The 16219-nt window shown below is 44.6% G+C and overlaps 1 protein-coding gene across 4 annotated transcripts in view; it reads right to left on the bottom strand.

Moving 5' to 3' along the window:
* The window catches only part of CFAP300 (cilia and flagella associated protein 300), a 65505-nt gene extending 56678 nt beyond the window's left edge, over positions 1-8827 (bottom strand). Inside the window, exon 1 of one of the 4 annotated variants that reach the window (XM_077298482.1) lies at positions 8628-8827. In XM_077298482.1, coding sequence (XP_077154597.1) covers positions 8628-8731 — 104 coding nt within the window. In that variant the 5' untranslated portion in view covers positions 8732-8827. Of the gene's footprint in view, positions 1-7426; positions 7499-8627 lie in introns of those variants that run through there. The other 3 variants (XM_077298480.1, XM_077298483.1, XM_077298484.1) reach the window with 3 other exon arrangements.
* Between the last annotated feature and the right edge of the window lie 7392 nt (positions 8828-16219).

Genomic DNA, 16219 nt, shown 5'->3' with positions numbered 1-16219 from the left:
TGCAGTTTTAGGCTGATCTCTCACTTTCCTCATGATCAAGGATACCCCACGAGGTGACATTTCCCATGGGGCCCCAGATCGATGTCGATTGACAGTCATTTTGTATTTTTTCCATTTTCTTACTATTGCACCAACAGTTGTCTCCTTCTCACCCAGCGTCTTACTTATGGCTTTGTAACCCATTCCAGCTTTGTGCAGGTCTAAGATCTTGTCCCTGACATCCTTATAAAGCTCTTTGGTCTTGCCCACGTTGTAGAGGTTACAGTCTGACTGATTAATTGAGTCTGTGCACAAGCGTCTTCTATACAGGTGACTATGTAAGACAGCTGTCTTTAATGCAGGTAACGAGTTGATTAGGAGTGTCTATCTGGTCTGTAGGAGCCAGAACTCTTAATGGTTGGTAGGGGATCATATACTTATTTCTCACTGCAAAATGCAAGTAAATTTATATAATTTATACAATGTGATTTTCTGGATTTTATTTTTGATATTCTATCAATGTTAAAATGTCAGTGGGCAAACTTACAAAATCAGCAAGGGATCAAATAATTATTTCCCCACTGTATATTGCTCATCCACACAGTATAACAAGTTTTTCTGTCTTATATTGCTTAGCTAGAATTTTGGACCACTCTTCTTTTGCAAATTGCTCCAGGTCGCTCATATGTGAAGGCGACTTCTCCCAACAGCAATTTTAAGATCTCTCTACAGGTGTTCAATGGGATTTAGATTCGGACTCATTGCTGTCACTTCAGAACTCTCCAGGGCTTTGTTTGCAATCATTTCTAGGGACTTCTTGAAGTATGTTTGGGCTCATTGTCCTGCTTTAACCCCTTCACGACCTTGCCCTTTTCCCTTTTTGCGTTCTCGTTTTTCACTCCCCTCCTTCCCAGAACCATAACTTTTTTTATTTTTCCATCAATATGGCCATGTGAGGGCTTGTTTTTTGCGGGACAAGTTGCACTTTTCAACAATATCATTGGTTTTAGCATGTCGTGTACTAGAAAACGGGAAAAAAATTCCAAGTGCGTTGAAATTGCAAAAAAAGTGCAATCCCACACTTGTTTTTTTGTTTGGCTTTTATGCTAGGTTCACTAAATGCTAAAACTGACCTGGCATTATGATTCTCCAGGTCATTACGAGTTCATAGACACCAAACATGTCTAGGTTACGTTTTATCTAAGTGGTAAAAAAAAATTCCAAACTTTGATAAAAAAAAAATTAAAAAAAATTGCGCAATTTTCCAATACCCGTAGCGTCTCCATTTTTCATGATCTGGGGTCGGTTGAGTGCTTATTTTTTGCGTGCCAAGCTGACGTTTTTAATGATACCATTTTGGTGCAGATACGTTCTTTTGATCGCCCGTTATTACATTTTAATGCAATGTCGCGGCAACAAAAAAAAACGTAATTCTGGCGTTTTTAATTTTTTTTCTCGCTAGGCTGTTTAGCGATCAGGTTAATCCTTTTTTTTTTTTTATTGATAGAACGGGCGATTCTGTGAACGCGGCGATACCAAATATGTGGGGTGTGATTTAAACTTTTTATTTTTTTTTCCATATTTTTTTTTTACTTTTGCCATGCTTCAATAGCCTCCATGGGAGGCTAAAAGCTGGCATAGCCTGATCAGCTCTGCTACATAGCAGTGATCATCAGATCGCTCCTCTGTACAGTAGCTGAATTGCAGGCTTGCTATGAGCGCCGACCACAGGGTGGCGCTCACAGCAAGCCAGCATCAGCAACCATAGAGGTCTCAAGGAGACCTCTGGTTGCTAGGCCGACGCATCGCTGACCTCCGATCATGTGACAGGTGTCGGCGGTGCGCTCATCTTCGGCCGCAAGCGCCGGTTAAATGTCAGCGGCATTTAACTAGTTAATAGCGACGGGTGAATCGCGATTTCACCCGCCGCTATTGTATTGCAGGCACATGTCAGCTGTACATGTTCTGGCTTTGAGGTGGGCTCACTGCCGGAGCCCGCGTCAAAGCAGGGGATCCGACCTCCACAGTAATAGTACGGCGGAGGTCGGTAAGGGGTTAAGACCCATGACGCAAACCCAGCTTTCTGACACTGGGCACTACATTGCGACTCAAAATACGTTGGTAGTCTTTAGATTTCATGGTGCCTTCCACACAGTCAAGGCAACCAGTGCCAGAAGAAGCAAAACAACCCCAAAACATGAAGTGTGGATGGATAGTTCTTGCTGACACTGATGCTTACTGAGCCTGCAGGCAGGGCTTTGGAGTTGGAGTAGGTGTCCATTTTGGTGAAGTCGGAGTCGTAATAAAATGGACCAACTCAGACTACTAAAATATATAATACATTGAGTTCAGTAGTTCAGGGCAGGATGTGCTATAAATGTTTTCAGAATAATTTGGGAAAGTTATAAAATGTCCCTGTAAATAACTATTCTATCCCTGATCTAAGGACCTAGGCTTTTAGTAGAGATGAATTTGTGCTGCACCTTATGTCCATGCTCAGAAGTGAGGAACTGCTGTGGAGTCAGGGAAATTGAGGAGTCGGAGTCAAAGTCGGAGGTTTGGGTCAAGCAGGACAGCTTGAATTTTTTTGTTTTTTTATCTTTATTGGGGCTGTTTATCCAACAACCGGACTATCTTGCGTTAGGTTTCATCAATTTTTCTCTGCCGTCCACCTCCAGGGAGATTAGCTACAGGTCCATGGCTTGTAAACATCTGGATTATGTTGCACACTGTGGACAAAGGAACATCAAGATCTCTGGAGATGGACTTGTAATCTTGAGATTGTTGATATCATTCAACAATTTTGGTTTTCAAGTCCTCAGACAGTTCTCTTTTTCTGTTCTCCATGCTTACTGTGGCACACTGACATAGAATGCAAAGATTGAGTCAACTTCACCCTTTTTACCTGGTTTCAGGTGTGATTTTCATATTGCCCACACCTGTTACTTACCACAGGTGAGTTGGAAAGAGCATCACATCCTTGAAACAATGTTGTTTACCCACAATTTTGGAAAGGTGCCAACAATTCTGCCTGTACCATTTTTGGGGTTTAGTGTCAAATTATGTCCAATTGGCCTTTTCTCTCTGTTTTTCGTGTTGTTCCAACACACACACAAAGGAAATGAACATGGGTATAACAAACCACGTGTAATTGCAGCAATTGTCTGGAAAATACTTCATTTTCTGGGACAATTTCAAGAGTGGCGACACTTTCGGCCGTGACTGTAGTTTACATTATCCCTAAGGCTACTTTCACATTAGCGTCGTGCACTGCACGTCGCAATGCGACGTTGCGGCGCACCGACGCATACTGTGGAAGCGCCGCACAACGGGGGCAGCAGATGCTGTTTTTCAATGCATCCGCTGCCCCATTGTGAGGTGCGGGGAGGCGAGGGCAGAGTTCAGGCAGCGCATGCGCGGTCGGAAATGCTGGACACGACGCACCAAAAAAACGTTACATGCAACGTTTTTTGGTGGCGACGGTCAGACGCAACCGTCGTACGACGGTTGCGACGTGTGGCAATGCGTCGCACTGCGTCGCTAATGCAAGTCAATGGAGAAAAAACACATCCTGCAAGTACTTTTGCAGGATGCGTTTTTTCTACAAAACGACGCATAGCGACGTGCAGTGCACGACGCTAGTGTGAAAGTAGCCTAACTCAAATAGAACTACGATAACAAAAAAAAAAAAGGGGGTAACACAATAAGTAAAAAAGTTATGAGGTATTCAAAGGTTTTAGCCTAGGAATTAAGAGGCAATGTTAACATTACAAAGTAGTCGTATCCCCTACTTTACTAGCATCTCTCATTACATTACATTTTAATCTTAGTAAAACTGAGACCCGTGTGAAGGAGCTGCTCTGACTCCAGTCTGATCACATCTTCTAAATCCAGTCCCCCCCCATACTGTACAAGAAAGGGAAGCCAAAAAGTGTTCACATTAATGGTCTTGTTGTTGAGAAATCTTATATTCTCTCCTTATGCTAATATAATTATATATATATAGATTTGTACATTCAAACTGAAGGCATCAAACCTATGAATTAACACATGTGGAATTATATACTGAACAAAAAAGTGTGAAACAACTGAAATTATGTCTTATATTCTAGGTTCTTCAAAGTAGCCACCTTTTGCTTTGATGACTGCTTTGCACACTCTTGGCATTCTCTTGATGAGCTTCAAGAGGTAGTCACCGGAAATGGTCTTCCAACAATGAAGGAGTTCCCAGAGATGCTTAGCACTTGTTGGCCCTTTTGACTTCACTCTGCGGTCCAGCTCACCCCAAACCATCTCGATTGGGTTCAGGTCTGGTGACTGTGGAGGCCAGGTCATCTGGCGTAGAACCCCATCATTCTCCTTTTTGGTCAAATAGCCCTTACACAGCCTGGAGGTGTGTTTGGGGTCATTGTCCTGTTCAAAAATAAATGATGGTCCAACTAAACGCAAGCCGGATGAAATAGCATGCCGCTGCAAGATGCTGTGGTAGCCATGCTGGTTCAGTATGCCTTCAGTTTTGAATAAATCCCCAACAGTGTAACCAGCAAAGCACCCCCACACCATCACACCTCCTCCTCCATGCTTCATGGTGGGAACCAGGCATGTAGAGTCCATCCGTTCACCTTTTCTGCGTCGCACAAAGACACGGTGGTTGGAACCAAAGATCTCAAATTTGGACTCATCAGACCAAAGCACAGATTTCCACTGGTCTAATGTCCATTCCTTGTGTTCTTTAGCCCAAACAAGTCTCTTCTGCTTGTTGCCTGTCCTTAGCAGTGGTTTCCTAGCAGCTATTTTACCATGAAGGCCTGCTGCACAAAGTCTCCTCTTAACAGTTGTTGTAGAGATGTGTCTGCTGCTAGAACTCTGTGTGGCATTGACCTGGTCTCTAATCTGAGCTGCTGTTAACCTGCGATTTCTGAGGCTGGTGACTCGTATAAACTTATCCTCAGAAGCAGAGGTGACTCTTGGTCTTCTTTTCCTGGGGCGGTCCTCATGTGAGCCAGTTTCTTTGTAGCCCTTGATGGTTTTTGCCACTGCACTTGGGGACACTTTCAAAGTTTTCCCAATTTTTCGGACTGACTGACCTTCATTTCTTAAAGTAATGATGGCCACTCGTTTTCTTTATTTAGCTGCTTTTTTCTTGCCATAATACAAATTCTAACAGTCTATTCAGTAGGACTATCAGCTGTGTATCCACCAGACTTCTGCACAACACAACTGATGGTCCCAACATCATTTATAAGGCAAGAAATCCCACTTATTAAACCTGACAGGGTACACCTGTGAAGTGAAAACCATTCCCGGTGACTACCTCTTGAAGCTCATCAAGAGAATGCCAAGAGTGTGCAAAGCAGTCATCAAAGCAAAAGGTGGCAACTTTTAAGAACCTAGAATATAAGACATAATTTCAGTTGTTTCACACTTTTTTGTTAAGTTAATAATTCCACATGTGTTAATTCATAGTTTTGATGCCATCAGTGTGAATGTACAATTTTCATAGTCATGAAAATACAGAAAAATCTTTAAATTAGAAGGTGTGTCCAAACTTTTGGTCTGTACTGTATATATATATATATTACATATACAGTGTGTGTGTGTGTGTGTGTGTGTGTGTGTGTTTTGAAGAGTATTTAGTTGTAAAACGATGTGTTAATGACAGAGAATTGCTGTATATAAAAGCTCATGTTAAAATCGCATTGCAGTCTGATGTAAATCGGATGCTAGGTGTGAAAAATCGGATTGTACTCGTATAAAAAATGCAGTACACTCGTCCGACTCTCCTGCGTCAAAATCAGACCGATTTTAAAATCGCTAGCCTAAGGCTTGGGTCACACTACTAAATATTCTCTCATCCGAGAAAATTGTACCGATTATGCTAATCACACTTTAATCAGTGTGATCATAGTGTTAGCCAATAATCTAGGATGAGAAGATAGAAAAAAAAGTCTCCATCCTCTCAGTCTGTGAAAACTGGACTGCACTCAGATGTTTTCCGAGTGCAGTCTGATGGCTTCCACTGATCCACTGACTTGAATTGCCGAGTATGATCCAAATAAAATATGCAAATCGAACATGCTGCGAATTTTTCCTCTGGAAGGAAAAAAAAAAAACTGATGTGTGCACGGCTCCATAGAATAACATTAGTCAAAGTGCGACCAGATGTTTTATTGGAAAGCATTCGGACTGAAATTATGGATGTCTGTACAAGCCCTAACACAGATCAATGTGGTAGTTCACATGAATGCTTTTAGGCTATGTGCACATGTCCGGAATTGCCGCGGCAATTCTGCAACTCCCTGCTGCGGGTATACAGTATCACATGCAGAATTCGCATGCGTTTTCCCGCTAAACAGTAGCGTTTTCCAAGCGATCTGTAGCATCGCTTGGAAAACTGATTGACAGGTTGGTCACACTTGTCAAACATAGTGTTGGACAAGTGTGACCAACTTTTTACTATTGATGCTGCCTATGCAGCATCAATAGTAAAAGATCTAATGTTAAAAATAATAAAAAAAATAAATAAATAAATCGTGATATTCTCACCTTCAGGCGGCCCCGGCAGCCTTTCCGCTCCTCGCGATGCTCCGGTCCCAGTAATATCTCCCGGCAATGACCTCAGATGACGTAGCATCTCGCGAGACCGCTACATCATCTGAGGTCATTACCGCAAAGCATCACTGGGAACGGAAGCATCCCGAGGAGCGAGAAGACTGCCAGGGACGCCAGAAGGTGAGAATATCACAATTTTTTTTTTTTACAGGTATATGATTCCCAGGTCCTGGAGGAGAGTCTCATCTCCTCCACCCTGGGTACCAACCACACATGATCCGCTTTTTTCCCGCATGGTGGGCATAGCCCCGTGCGGAAAGTAAGCGGATCAATGCATTCCTATGTGTGCAGAATCCCCGCGATTCCGCACAAAGAATGAACATGCTGCGTTTTTTTCCGGAATGCGATTCCGCCGCGGGAAAAAAACGCAGCATGTGCACAAAGAATGCGGAATACATTAAAAATGATGAGATGCTTATGTAAGCTTTTTTTAGCGTTTTTTTGGTGGAAAACGGCCGAAATCCTGAACGTATGCACACAGCCTAACACATAAGATCTGTATTCTGCATTTTAAGTCAAATGGGTGTATAAAAAACTTATCACATGTGGGTTATCATCCACACATCATGCATTATTTTTCATGGATACATTACAATTATAAAGTTAGGAAACTGCTGTTGTCCCTTATTATTACTGTTCATGTAAAAAAAAAAAAAAAAAAAAAAAAAGAGAGAAAAAAAACACATTGACACATTGATTGAATACAGATGAAAATTCGTCAACTTTTTCTGCACGTAAAACGGATGATTTTGCATACAGTTGTGTGACCCTGATGTAGGGGCTCGTGCACAAGACAGATTTTCTGGCCTGAGTGCTATCCGGATAGCACTTGTACCTGTGATAGTCTATGGGCACATGTCTGATTGTTTTTCCTTAGATTGAGTGGTCTGCGGAAAAAGACTGAAGAAATGTCCAAGGGATTAGATCAAAATTTGGAATACAAGTCTATGGATCTGTGAAAAAAAAATTCAGGCAGCACTTGGATGACATCTGAGTGTGGCTCGATTTTCACAGACAAACAGAAAGGACAAGGTGGAGAAACTTTTTTTTTTTTTTCTCTCCATGTGCAAGAAAAACTGATCACACACTCTGGGCCACACTCTGGGCCACACTCTGGGCCACACTCTGGGCCACACTCTGGGCCACACTCTGGGCCACACTCTGGGCCACACTCTGGGCCACACTCATCAGTCTCTTTTTCTCATAAGTGGAGAAAATCGGTCGTGTGACCCTACCCTTATTCAAAATATGGTGTAGGCTAGGGCATGTTAAGGTTGTTTTTCGAGTGGACATTCTGTCAGTAAAAAAAAAAGCAACCCTATTGAATAACTTCGAGTGCTGTCAGTTTTTACATGAACAGAAAATAAAATCATGTGAATGTAGCCTAAAGGGGAGTGCAGAGGACTGTAACTGAGGGAGCGTTCTGGCCCGGGCCCCGCTAATGGCTGCGCAGAGGCCGCCTCATTTACATATGGAATAAAATGCTTTTATGTTGAGATAAGTCTTCACTACTAAATATTGCTCTTCTAGGGGACAAGTTCCCCCACATGAATGTATATAAAGGATTTATTTTGAGTTTGGGGGGTCACAACCTCCCCTTTAATGGCAGTGCCCTCTTTAGTAGGATAACGCCTTCGCCGCACACTACAGCACAGTGATGGAGGAACATGAGAACAGGGTGATGACTTATCGCCTGATCTCCGGGTATAGATCTGATGGAGCGTCTGCGGGATCTGCGGGCCACCAGCCCAATCCATGGAGGCCGCGGCGAGCAGCGTGCAGGACACCACCAGACACCACAGGGAGGGCAGACATCTTGTGCCTTGATAATAGGAGCGCTGTATATTGGAAATAATGCCTGACCCCAAGTAATGTGGGGTCCGCACTGTATCCAGATCACTAAAAGATGAGGGTCCTGATCAGGAGACCCCCCCTTATTAGCACAGATTAGGGTCTTCGCTGACAGGCAGCACAAGCATCATCCAGCACAGCAGACATCACACCAGGGGGACAGGTGGGCACAGACTGGTAGTTACCACTTGGTCAGCAGCTCCCGGGTGTCTCTGTTGTCCAGGAAGGTAAAAGTCCGGTTGGGCAGGTGGTGAAACGTGAACTTGCCTCCTCCGTCTCCATGCGCCATCTTTCTTCTTCACTTGTAGCTTGGATTCTGCCGCTTTTCTGTCTCCTTGGCAACAAACCTCAGTCTGTGCGCTGGGAAAAGGTGTCCGGCCGGAAATGTTTCCGCAGTGTAAACGTTCCGCCTAGTGACTGTGAGATCAAAGTGCTGTGTTATGCTTCTGCGACTTGTGGTGCTCCAGGGATTGATGGTCAATACCAATCCTGATTAATGTAGACTACAAGGACCTTGAGAAAAGCCAAGTCCTCGGTTATTAATGCCCTGATGACAAATATACAAATCCAATAAAACTCCAGGGCTTTGTGTGTTTTTGTACAAATCGCCGTGACTTTTATGCGTTATTTACAAGCGTTTATTTTTTTTAACCCTTTGTTTTACGCTTCGCCCCTTTCTAATTCCTTCACACAGCACCATTTTTCTCCCCCTAGTTTTTATGCTTTCATTTTTTCCCCTCAATTTCTTCCGAGAAAGATATTTTTTCACAACATTTTCCATCACGAGGGCCTGGGTTTGTTTGTTTTTTGCGGGACGAATTGTAGTTTTGAAAGACAATGAAAAATTGGGCAAAAAATTTCCAGCGAGGTGAAATTGTGAAAAAAACAACACATTTGACTCCTTCAGTCTTGTGGTTCTATAAAATGGCAGGAAATAGTCAAAATAGCAATGTCCTATGAGATTCATAGTGCAAAAATGCGGCAATGGCCCCCCCCCCCCTCTCAGTTGCCAAGGTAACACATCGGCGCACCGCGAGTGCGTCACGGGGGGTGGGCAATGAGCAGGATCTACATGGTTAAGCAGCAATGATCAGAGCTAGCTCTGGACACTGCTGTAAGGGTATGTGTCCACGTTCAGGATTGCATCAGGATTTGGTCAGTATTTTACCTCAGTATTTGTAAGCCAAAATCAGGAGTGGAACAATTAGAGGAAAAGTATAATAGAAACATATGCTCCACTTCTGCATTTATCACCCACTCCTGGTTTTGGCTTACAAATACTGATGTAAAATCCTGACCAAATCCTGATGCAATCCTGAACGTGGACAGATACCCTAAGTTATAGAGGCAGGTTTTCGGCTGTACAACACAGCCAGCGTCCACCATGCATGGTGCTAGATCAGCTCCTGAGCCCTCAGTTCATGTGCACCTGACCTGTCATGGAACTACACTTCCCTTTTTTTTTCTGGCACTTTTCAAGTCTATAGAGAAGTCTATGGGAAAATAAATAACCAAAAATTATAGCATGTTGGGTTTGTAAAAACACAAGAGATTTCCCCCCCTCCACCACAAAAAAAGTAACCGAAACTAAAGAAAAACACAAAATAAATGCAGTGTTTAAGGCCCCATTCACATGATAGATAGGCAAGGTCCAATACTTGCCCAAATTTAGACAGAAGAAAAATGAAGGCAGCACTCAAAATCCTTATGGTGAAAAAAAATGGTAGACTTCATTCAGACCCACATGTCTGGGCAACGTTTCGGTTCACACTGAGCCTTTTTCAAGCCGAAAAGATGCCCTGGCAGGGAGGTAAATGGTTAAAGAAGAGAAAATAGAAATAAGAAATGTAAAACAATAGCAGTCCAATTAAGGAACTTATCGTGTCCTGTATGTTCGTCTGCAGCAGACGTTGTATCTCCGGCAGGGCCGGAAAGATGTCCTCAGATGGGGTCCTTTAAACAATGGTCCATCTTCTGGCGGCAGCGGTCGGTCTCCAGTACCTTCTGCTGAGCCCCTAATCCATAAACATGTACGTCCAAAGCAAACAAGGCCGCCGCACTCCCAGAGTCAAACGTGAAAGGGGGTGAAGAAAGTGTTAGGGGAGGCCGCAATAGTGTGTCCGGTACTCGGCTTTCCTTTCTCTGTACAAGCGGCGGTACTCAGTCACGGGGCGCACGACACCTCTGTCTCCGGCAGTTACTGAGCACACGGCACCTCTGTCTCCGGCAGTTACTGAGCACACGGCACCTCTGTCTCCGGCAGTTACTGAGCACACGGCACCTCTGTCTCCGGCAGTTACTGAGCACACGGCACCTCTGTCTCCGACAGTTACTGAGCACACGGCACCTCTGTCTCCGGCAGTTACTGAGCACACGGTACCTCTGTCTCCGGCAGTTACTGAGCACACGACACCTCTGTCTCCGGCAGTTACTGAGCACACGGCACCTCTGTCTCCGGCAGTTACTGAGCACATGGCACCTCTGTCTCCGGCAGTTACTGAGCACACGGCACCTCTGTCTCCGGCAGTTACTGAGCACACGGCACCTCTGTCTCCGGCAGTTACTGAGCACACGGCACCTCTGTCTCCGGCAGTTACTGAGCACACGGCACCTCTGTCTCCGGCAGTTACGGAGCACACGGCACCTCTGTCTCCGGCAGTTACTGAGCACACGGCACCTCTGTCTCCGGCAGTTACTGAGCACACGGTACCTCTGTCTCCGGCAGTTACTGAGCACATGGCACCTCTGTCTCCGGCAGTTACTGAGCGCACGACACCTCTGTCTCCGGCAGTTACGGAGCGCACGGCACCTCTGTCTCCGGCAGTTACTGAGCGCACGGCTCCTCTGTCTCCGGCAGTTACTGAGCGCACGGCACCTCTGTCTCCGGCAGTTACTGAGCACACGGCACCTCTGTCTCCGGCAGTTACGGAGCACACGGCACCTCTGTCTCCGGCAGTTACTGAGCGCACGGCACCTCTGTCTCCAGCAGTTACTGAGCGCACGGCACCTCTGTCTCCGGCAATTACTGAGCGCACGGCACCTCTGTCTCCGGCAGTTAGTGAGCGCACGGCACCTCTGTCTCTGGCAGTTACTGAGCGCACGGCACCTCTGTCTCCGGCAATTACTGAGCGCACGGCACCTCTGTCTCCAGCAGTTACTGAGCGCACGGCACCTCTGTCTCCGGCAGTTATTGAGCGCACGGCACCTCTGTCTCTGGCAGTAACTGAGCGCACGGCACCTCTCTCAGTAGCGGTCCCATTGCAAATGGCGGGGACCAACCCACGCGACTTGTCGTGGTGCTGGTACTCAGGGGACGGAGCGCGCTACTTGGGTGGCTGCGCGCTGCTGCTCGTTCACGCCAGACTGCCTGCTGCTGCTCGTGTTTTTCTTTTCATATCGGCCCTCCTACCCAGGTCAAGAGGTTGGTCCTGTTCCTCATTCCTTTCCCCGAGGAACAAGGTAGGCAGCCTCAAACGTTCCGGACCCGGTTCGATACAGGCACCCGCAGCCTGGTATTCCTCCTTACATAGATACAGTGGAGGAAATAAGTATTTGATCCCTTGCTGTTTTTGTAAGTTTGCCCACTGACAAAGGCATGGACAGTCTATAATTTTAAGGGTAGGTTCATTTTAACATTAAGCGATACAAAATCAAAATAAAATCCAGAAAATCACATTGTATAAGTTATATACATTTATTTGCATTTTGCAGTGAGAAATAAGTATTTGATCCCTCTGGCAAACAAGACTTAATACTTGGTGGCAGAGCTGCAGGTTGAGAAATAGGACTCTCACTTACTGGATTGTAGTGCCGTTATTGGGACAAGGGGAACAACCGAAGCACTGTGTTGGGTTGTGGTGAAGGCAGAGGAACCAACAGAGGCAAACCTAGTGAGTTTAGGAAAGAAACTATGTCTATGAAGATGTTCTTTGAGTTAAGAGAAATGGCCATGAAGTTTTGCACCCGCTATCCACTGTACATACTCTTCCCTACATTTTTGTTCAGTAAAAGACAGTTTATTTTTGAGTGTTGGTACACCTCATTGACCTTTACAACACCTGGTCCTGGCCAGCCAATGTCACCGGTATCACGCGGTCTGCAAGGTTGTAGCGCCCCTACAGCTGACGTCTACACAATCAGCCAAGACCCCCATTTTCCATGTAGCGTGCAGGGGCGTAGAACACGAGTACCTCACCCATGACTACTGCTCACACCACGTCACAGAGAACCCAAAAGTCATGTTATACTTTGCTTTACAGCTGCTCATTGCCTCCATGACTAACCAAGGACCAACAATGTTGTAGAAGTTGTGAGACTATTACAATATAGGAGGCCTTTTTGCTTTTTTTCTATAGGTCAGTCGCACTTGGGTAACTTTAAGCTCTTGCAAAATCTATATCTCCACTTATGGTACTAGCCTCCTCTTATGGGGGAGAAGGATCCTTGGGCCCACTCATGACCTTGGGTGCAACACACAACCTATGGATACAACCTTGATGGCCAGTTTTGGACAAGAAACTGAGTATTGGAATATCTAGTCTTAAACAAATGTTATTTGTTGGTCCAAATGAGAAAATTGAGTGAAAATTGAACTACCGTAAATCTCGAGGAAGGGTTGATTGGTCTTTGACAAGTTGATGTGTTGATTTACGAGAGGTTGTTACGTCGACGACGATGAGATTAGATGAGACTAATTTTCTAAGTTCCATAAAATCTTCATACTGTTAGCTTCCATTGATGAAGGACTAAAGTGGAGCTTACACAGCTTTACACAGCACTTTTACAGACTTCCATGTACTCCTGAGTCAACTGTTTTAAAGGAGTGATGTATTTCATAACTGCATCAAGATGAACAGGAATATCTTGAATTTGGTAAATCGCCTTCCTGCAGCAATTTCTACGACCGGTTCTTCAAAAGAGATATTTGACAGGTGCACTAAAACTCTTAGCGAAACAGTTTCTTGCTTGATTTCTCTGTGTCACGTGTAGAGATCTGTAAAAGATATGGTTTAATTAAAGCCCCCGTCTTCGTGCCGCACTCTTGGATCTCAGCTTTAAAGTGGTTCTCGAATATTATTGATCCGTACTGTCCAACAATGATAGGTTCTGTGAAGTTCAGAGGTGACCTTCCAAACCATGTCCATTGTGGATTCATTACATGGATCAGTGGTGATGACTCTCAAAGATCTTGCTACAATCACGGACCACTCCATGGGACAATTCTCCTTCCTGTAACGTCACATCTACAGGGCAGTTCCTTCTCTTTCGCTCTGTTCTATCAACAGGGTGTCACTGCCGACGTCATGTTGGTCATGTTGATAGACACATGGATCCTTGCTACGTTAGGCTGAGCCAACAGTCAATCAATATGTCGGCAATGACGCTCTTTCAACAGAGCAGAGCGGAAGAGATGGAATTTCTCTGTTGACGTGTGGTCAGAGGAAGTAGGAAAATCATCGTCAGGAGAGATCAGTGACTGTTCTAAGCTGGGAGAGATCATTGCAGGGCAGAACTGGTAGCAACTACTTGCCAATAAGTAGGGAAAAATAGGCTGGATAATCCCTTTAAGTATTTTTGTCCGTATTCTTGAGGTCTGAATTTTTTTTCCATGAATTACTATCAGTAAAGATGTAAGGTGACATTTTTAAATCTGATCTGGTATGGTTCTATGGGCTGCATCTTTGTTTTTGGAGTGATCCAGTGGAAACATCTTATCTCTGAAAATTAGGACATTAAGAAGCCGCTTTGATGCCCGTGCCTTTTGGAGTCTGTTAGCTGGTGCCTGAGGCCAGGGTTACACCTTTTCTTTAGGAATTCAGAGACACCATATTTCAGGATGTGAACTGAGTGACCAGTCGACGTTGGTCAAGTTAAGGTGGCTGAGAATGCATAACTTTCTTCATAATTTGAGAATGCTCATAAAGAACATTTATGTTAAAATATCATCATGTTATGTTGATATTTGAGCACAAAATTGTGATACAAAAGACATTTTTCCGATGCTTATAAATTGTCGTAGCAGGGACATTCTTGGCTATGAATGCAACAATAACAAACATTTGGACAATTTTGTCCCTGGTAGCCTTTAAGACAGCTCTTTGGTCTTGACCATGGTGGAGAGGTTGGAGTGTGATTGAGTGTGTGGACAGGTGTCTTTTACACAGGTAACGAGTTCAAACAGGTGTAATTAATACAGGTAATGAGTGCAGAGTAGGAGGCTTCTTAAAGAAAACTAACAGGTCTGGGAGAGCCGGAATTCTTGCTGGTTGGTCGGTGATCAAATACTTATTTCAGGCAAATTAATTATATAAAAATCATACAATGTGATTTTTTTTATTATTGTCAGGTTCTGTCTCTCACAGGTGAAGTGTACCATCAGATAAAAAATACAGACCTCTCCATTCTTTGTAGGTGGGAAAACTTTCAAAATCGGCAGTGTATCGCATACTTATTTCCCCCACTGTTTATGGTCTCCACCTTCTATATAACAACACTGCCTCCCCAGCCGCACGGTGCCCCTCTTAGTGCCAGCCACAGTTCTCCACCATTAATGTCAACCACAAACTGGCCCAACCTAATGACGGCACTCCATTTTTGATAGCGTATCACCTGGGAAATTCATAAAAAGCCCACGCAGCCTGCTCACCGCAAGTTACACAGTCCTGATTAGCTGATTAGCTATGGAACTATCCATATGTAGTCAATGACTCGCAGGACAGCCTCACTTTTCGGCACGTCCATTTTTTTTTATGTTGACCGCTCCTTCTTTCCTGGTAGAAAGTTCTGCTTGTAGCAGAGTCTTTACGATCCCTGGTCTCCTCCAGTAATGTCATGACCTCTGTGGGTGACGTTCTCCATATTTCTTTATTGACGTCAATCAAAAAACTTAACCTGTCGAAGTTTTTATGAAGGAAGTTAAACCCTGAGCAGTAACTTGTTCAGCAGGACTGGAGAATCAAAGAGCGTGCGACTTTACTGGGGACTGATTGCTTTATTACCTACATGACTGTGAAGTCAAGTTCAACCCTAATTGTTGTTTGCCTGGTGAGACGAGCGATATTTATAACCGCTGATTATAACGAAGAGGCGGATTATAATGAAAGGCATAGGTGATTAGCGTATGCCGGGGGCGCCTGCTCTACTGGATGGTTCCTGATGAGAACCCACAGCCCCATGTTAATGGAACTAGGCCTGGGCTAAATATCGACTTTGGCCACAACAACACGGTTTGCTAGGTGTCGCGGCTACATTGCCGCGCAATTCAAGTGAATGGAGTTGCATTACTACCCCAAAGGGTATTGCAACCGCGACCAACAAGTTGCAAAAAATCCGCAAAAGTTGGACTTTTTGCATCTTGTTGGGGGTCGCAGGACCCTCAGGGTCACAATTTGTCCCCATTTGTTTGCATTGCTCTTTGATATACTGTAGCAGCGACACCTAGCAGACTTTGGCCGCACAACTTGAGTTGTGGCCAAAGTCGCAATGTAGCCCCAGCTTTATACAAGGTAAGGCACCTTTCACATTGCACTCTTGACCACATTCAATGGTCCCTTCGGGGTTTCTGTCCGAATCCCCCATGCAAAACAGGAATCGAGCATATGTGCCAACGGGGTCATTGACTATGATGGTGCCGACATAGTCACCGTGCGCTCTATTGTGCAAAATTTTCGAGTGTATAGACCTACTGGAGGCTTATACTCAGACATAGTAGATTGTGTCTGAGTGCCTGTCTTCAGTAAGCGTATACACCCAAAAATGATGCATGGGAGAGCGCACG

This window comes from Ranitomeya variabilis, chromosome 3 (genome assembly GCF_051348905.1).
Source record: "Ranitomeya variabilis isolate aRanVar5 chromosome 3, aRanVar5.hap1, whole genome shotgun sequence".
NCBI lineage: Eukaryota > Metazoa > Chordata > Amphibia > Anura > Dendrobatidae > Ranitomeya > Ranitomeya variabilis.
Note: the sequence above shows the minus strand (reverse complement) of the source record. Positions and strands in the feature narration are given on the sequence as shown.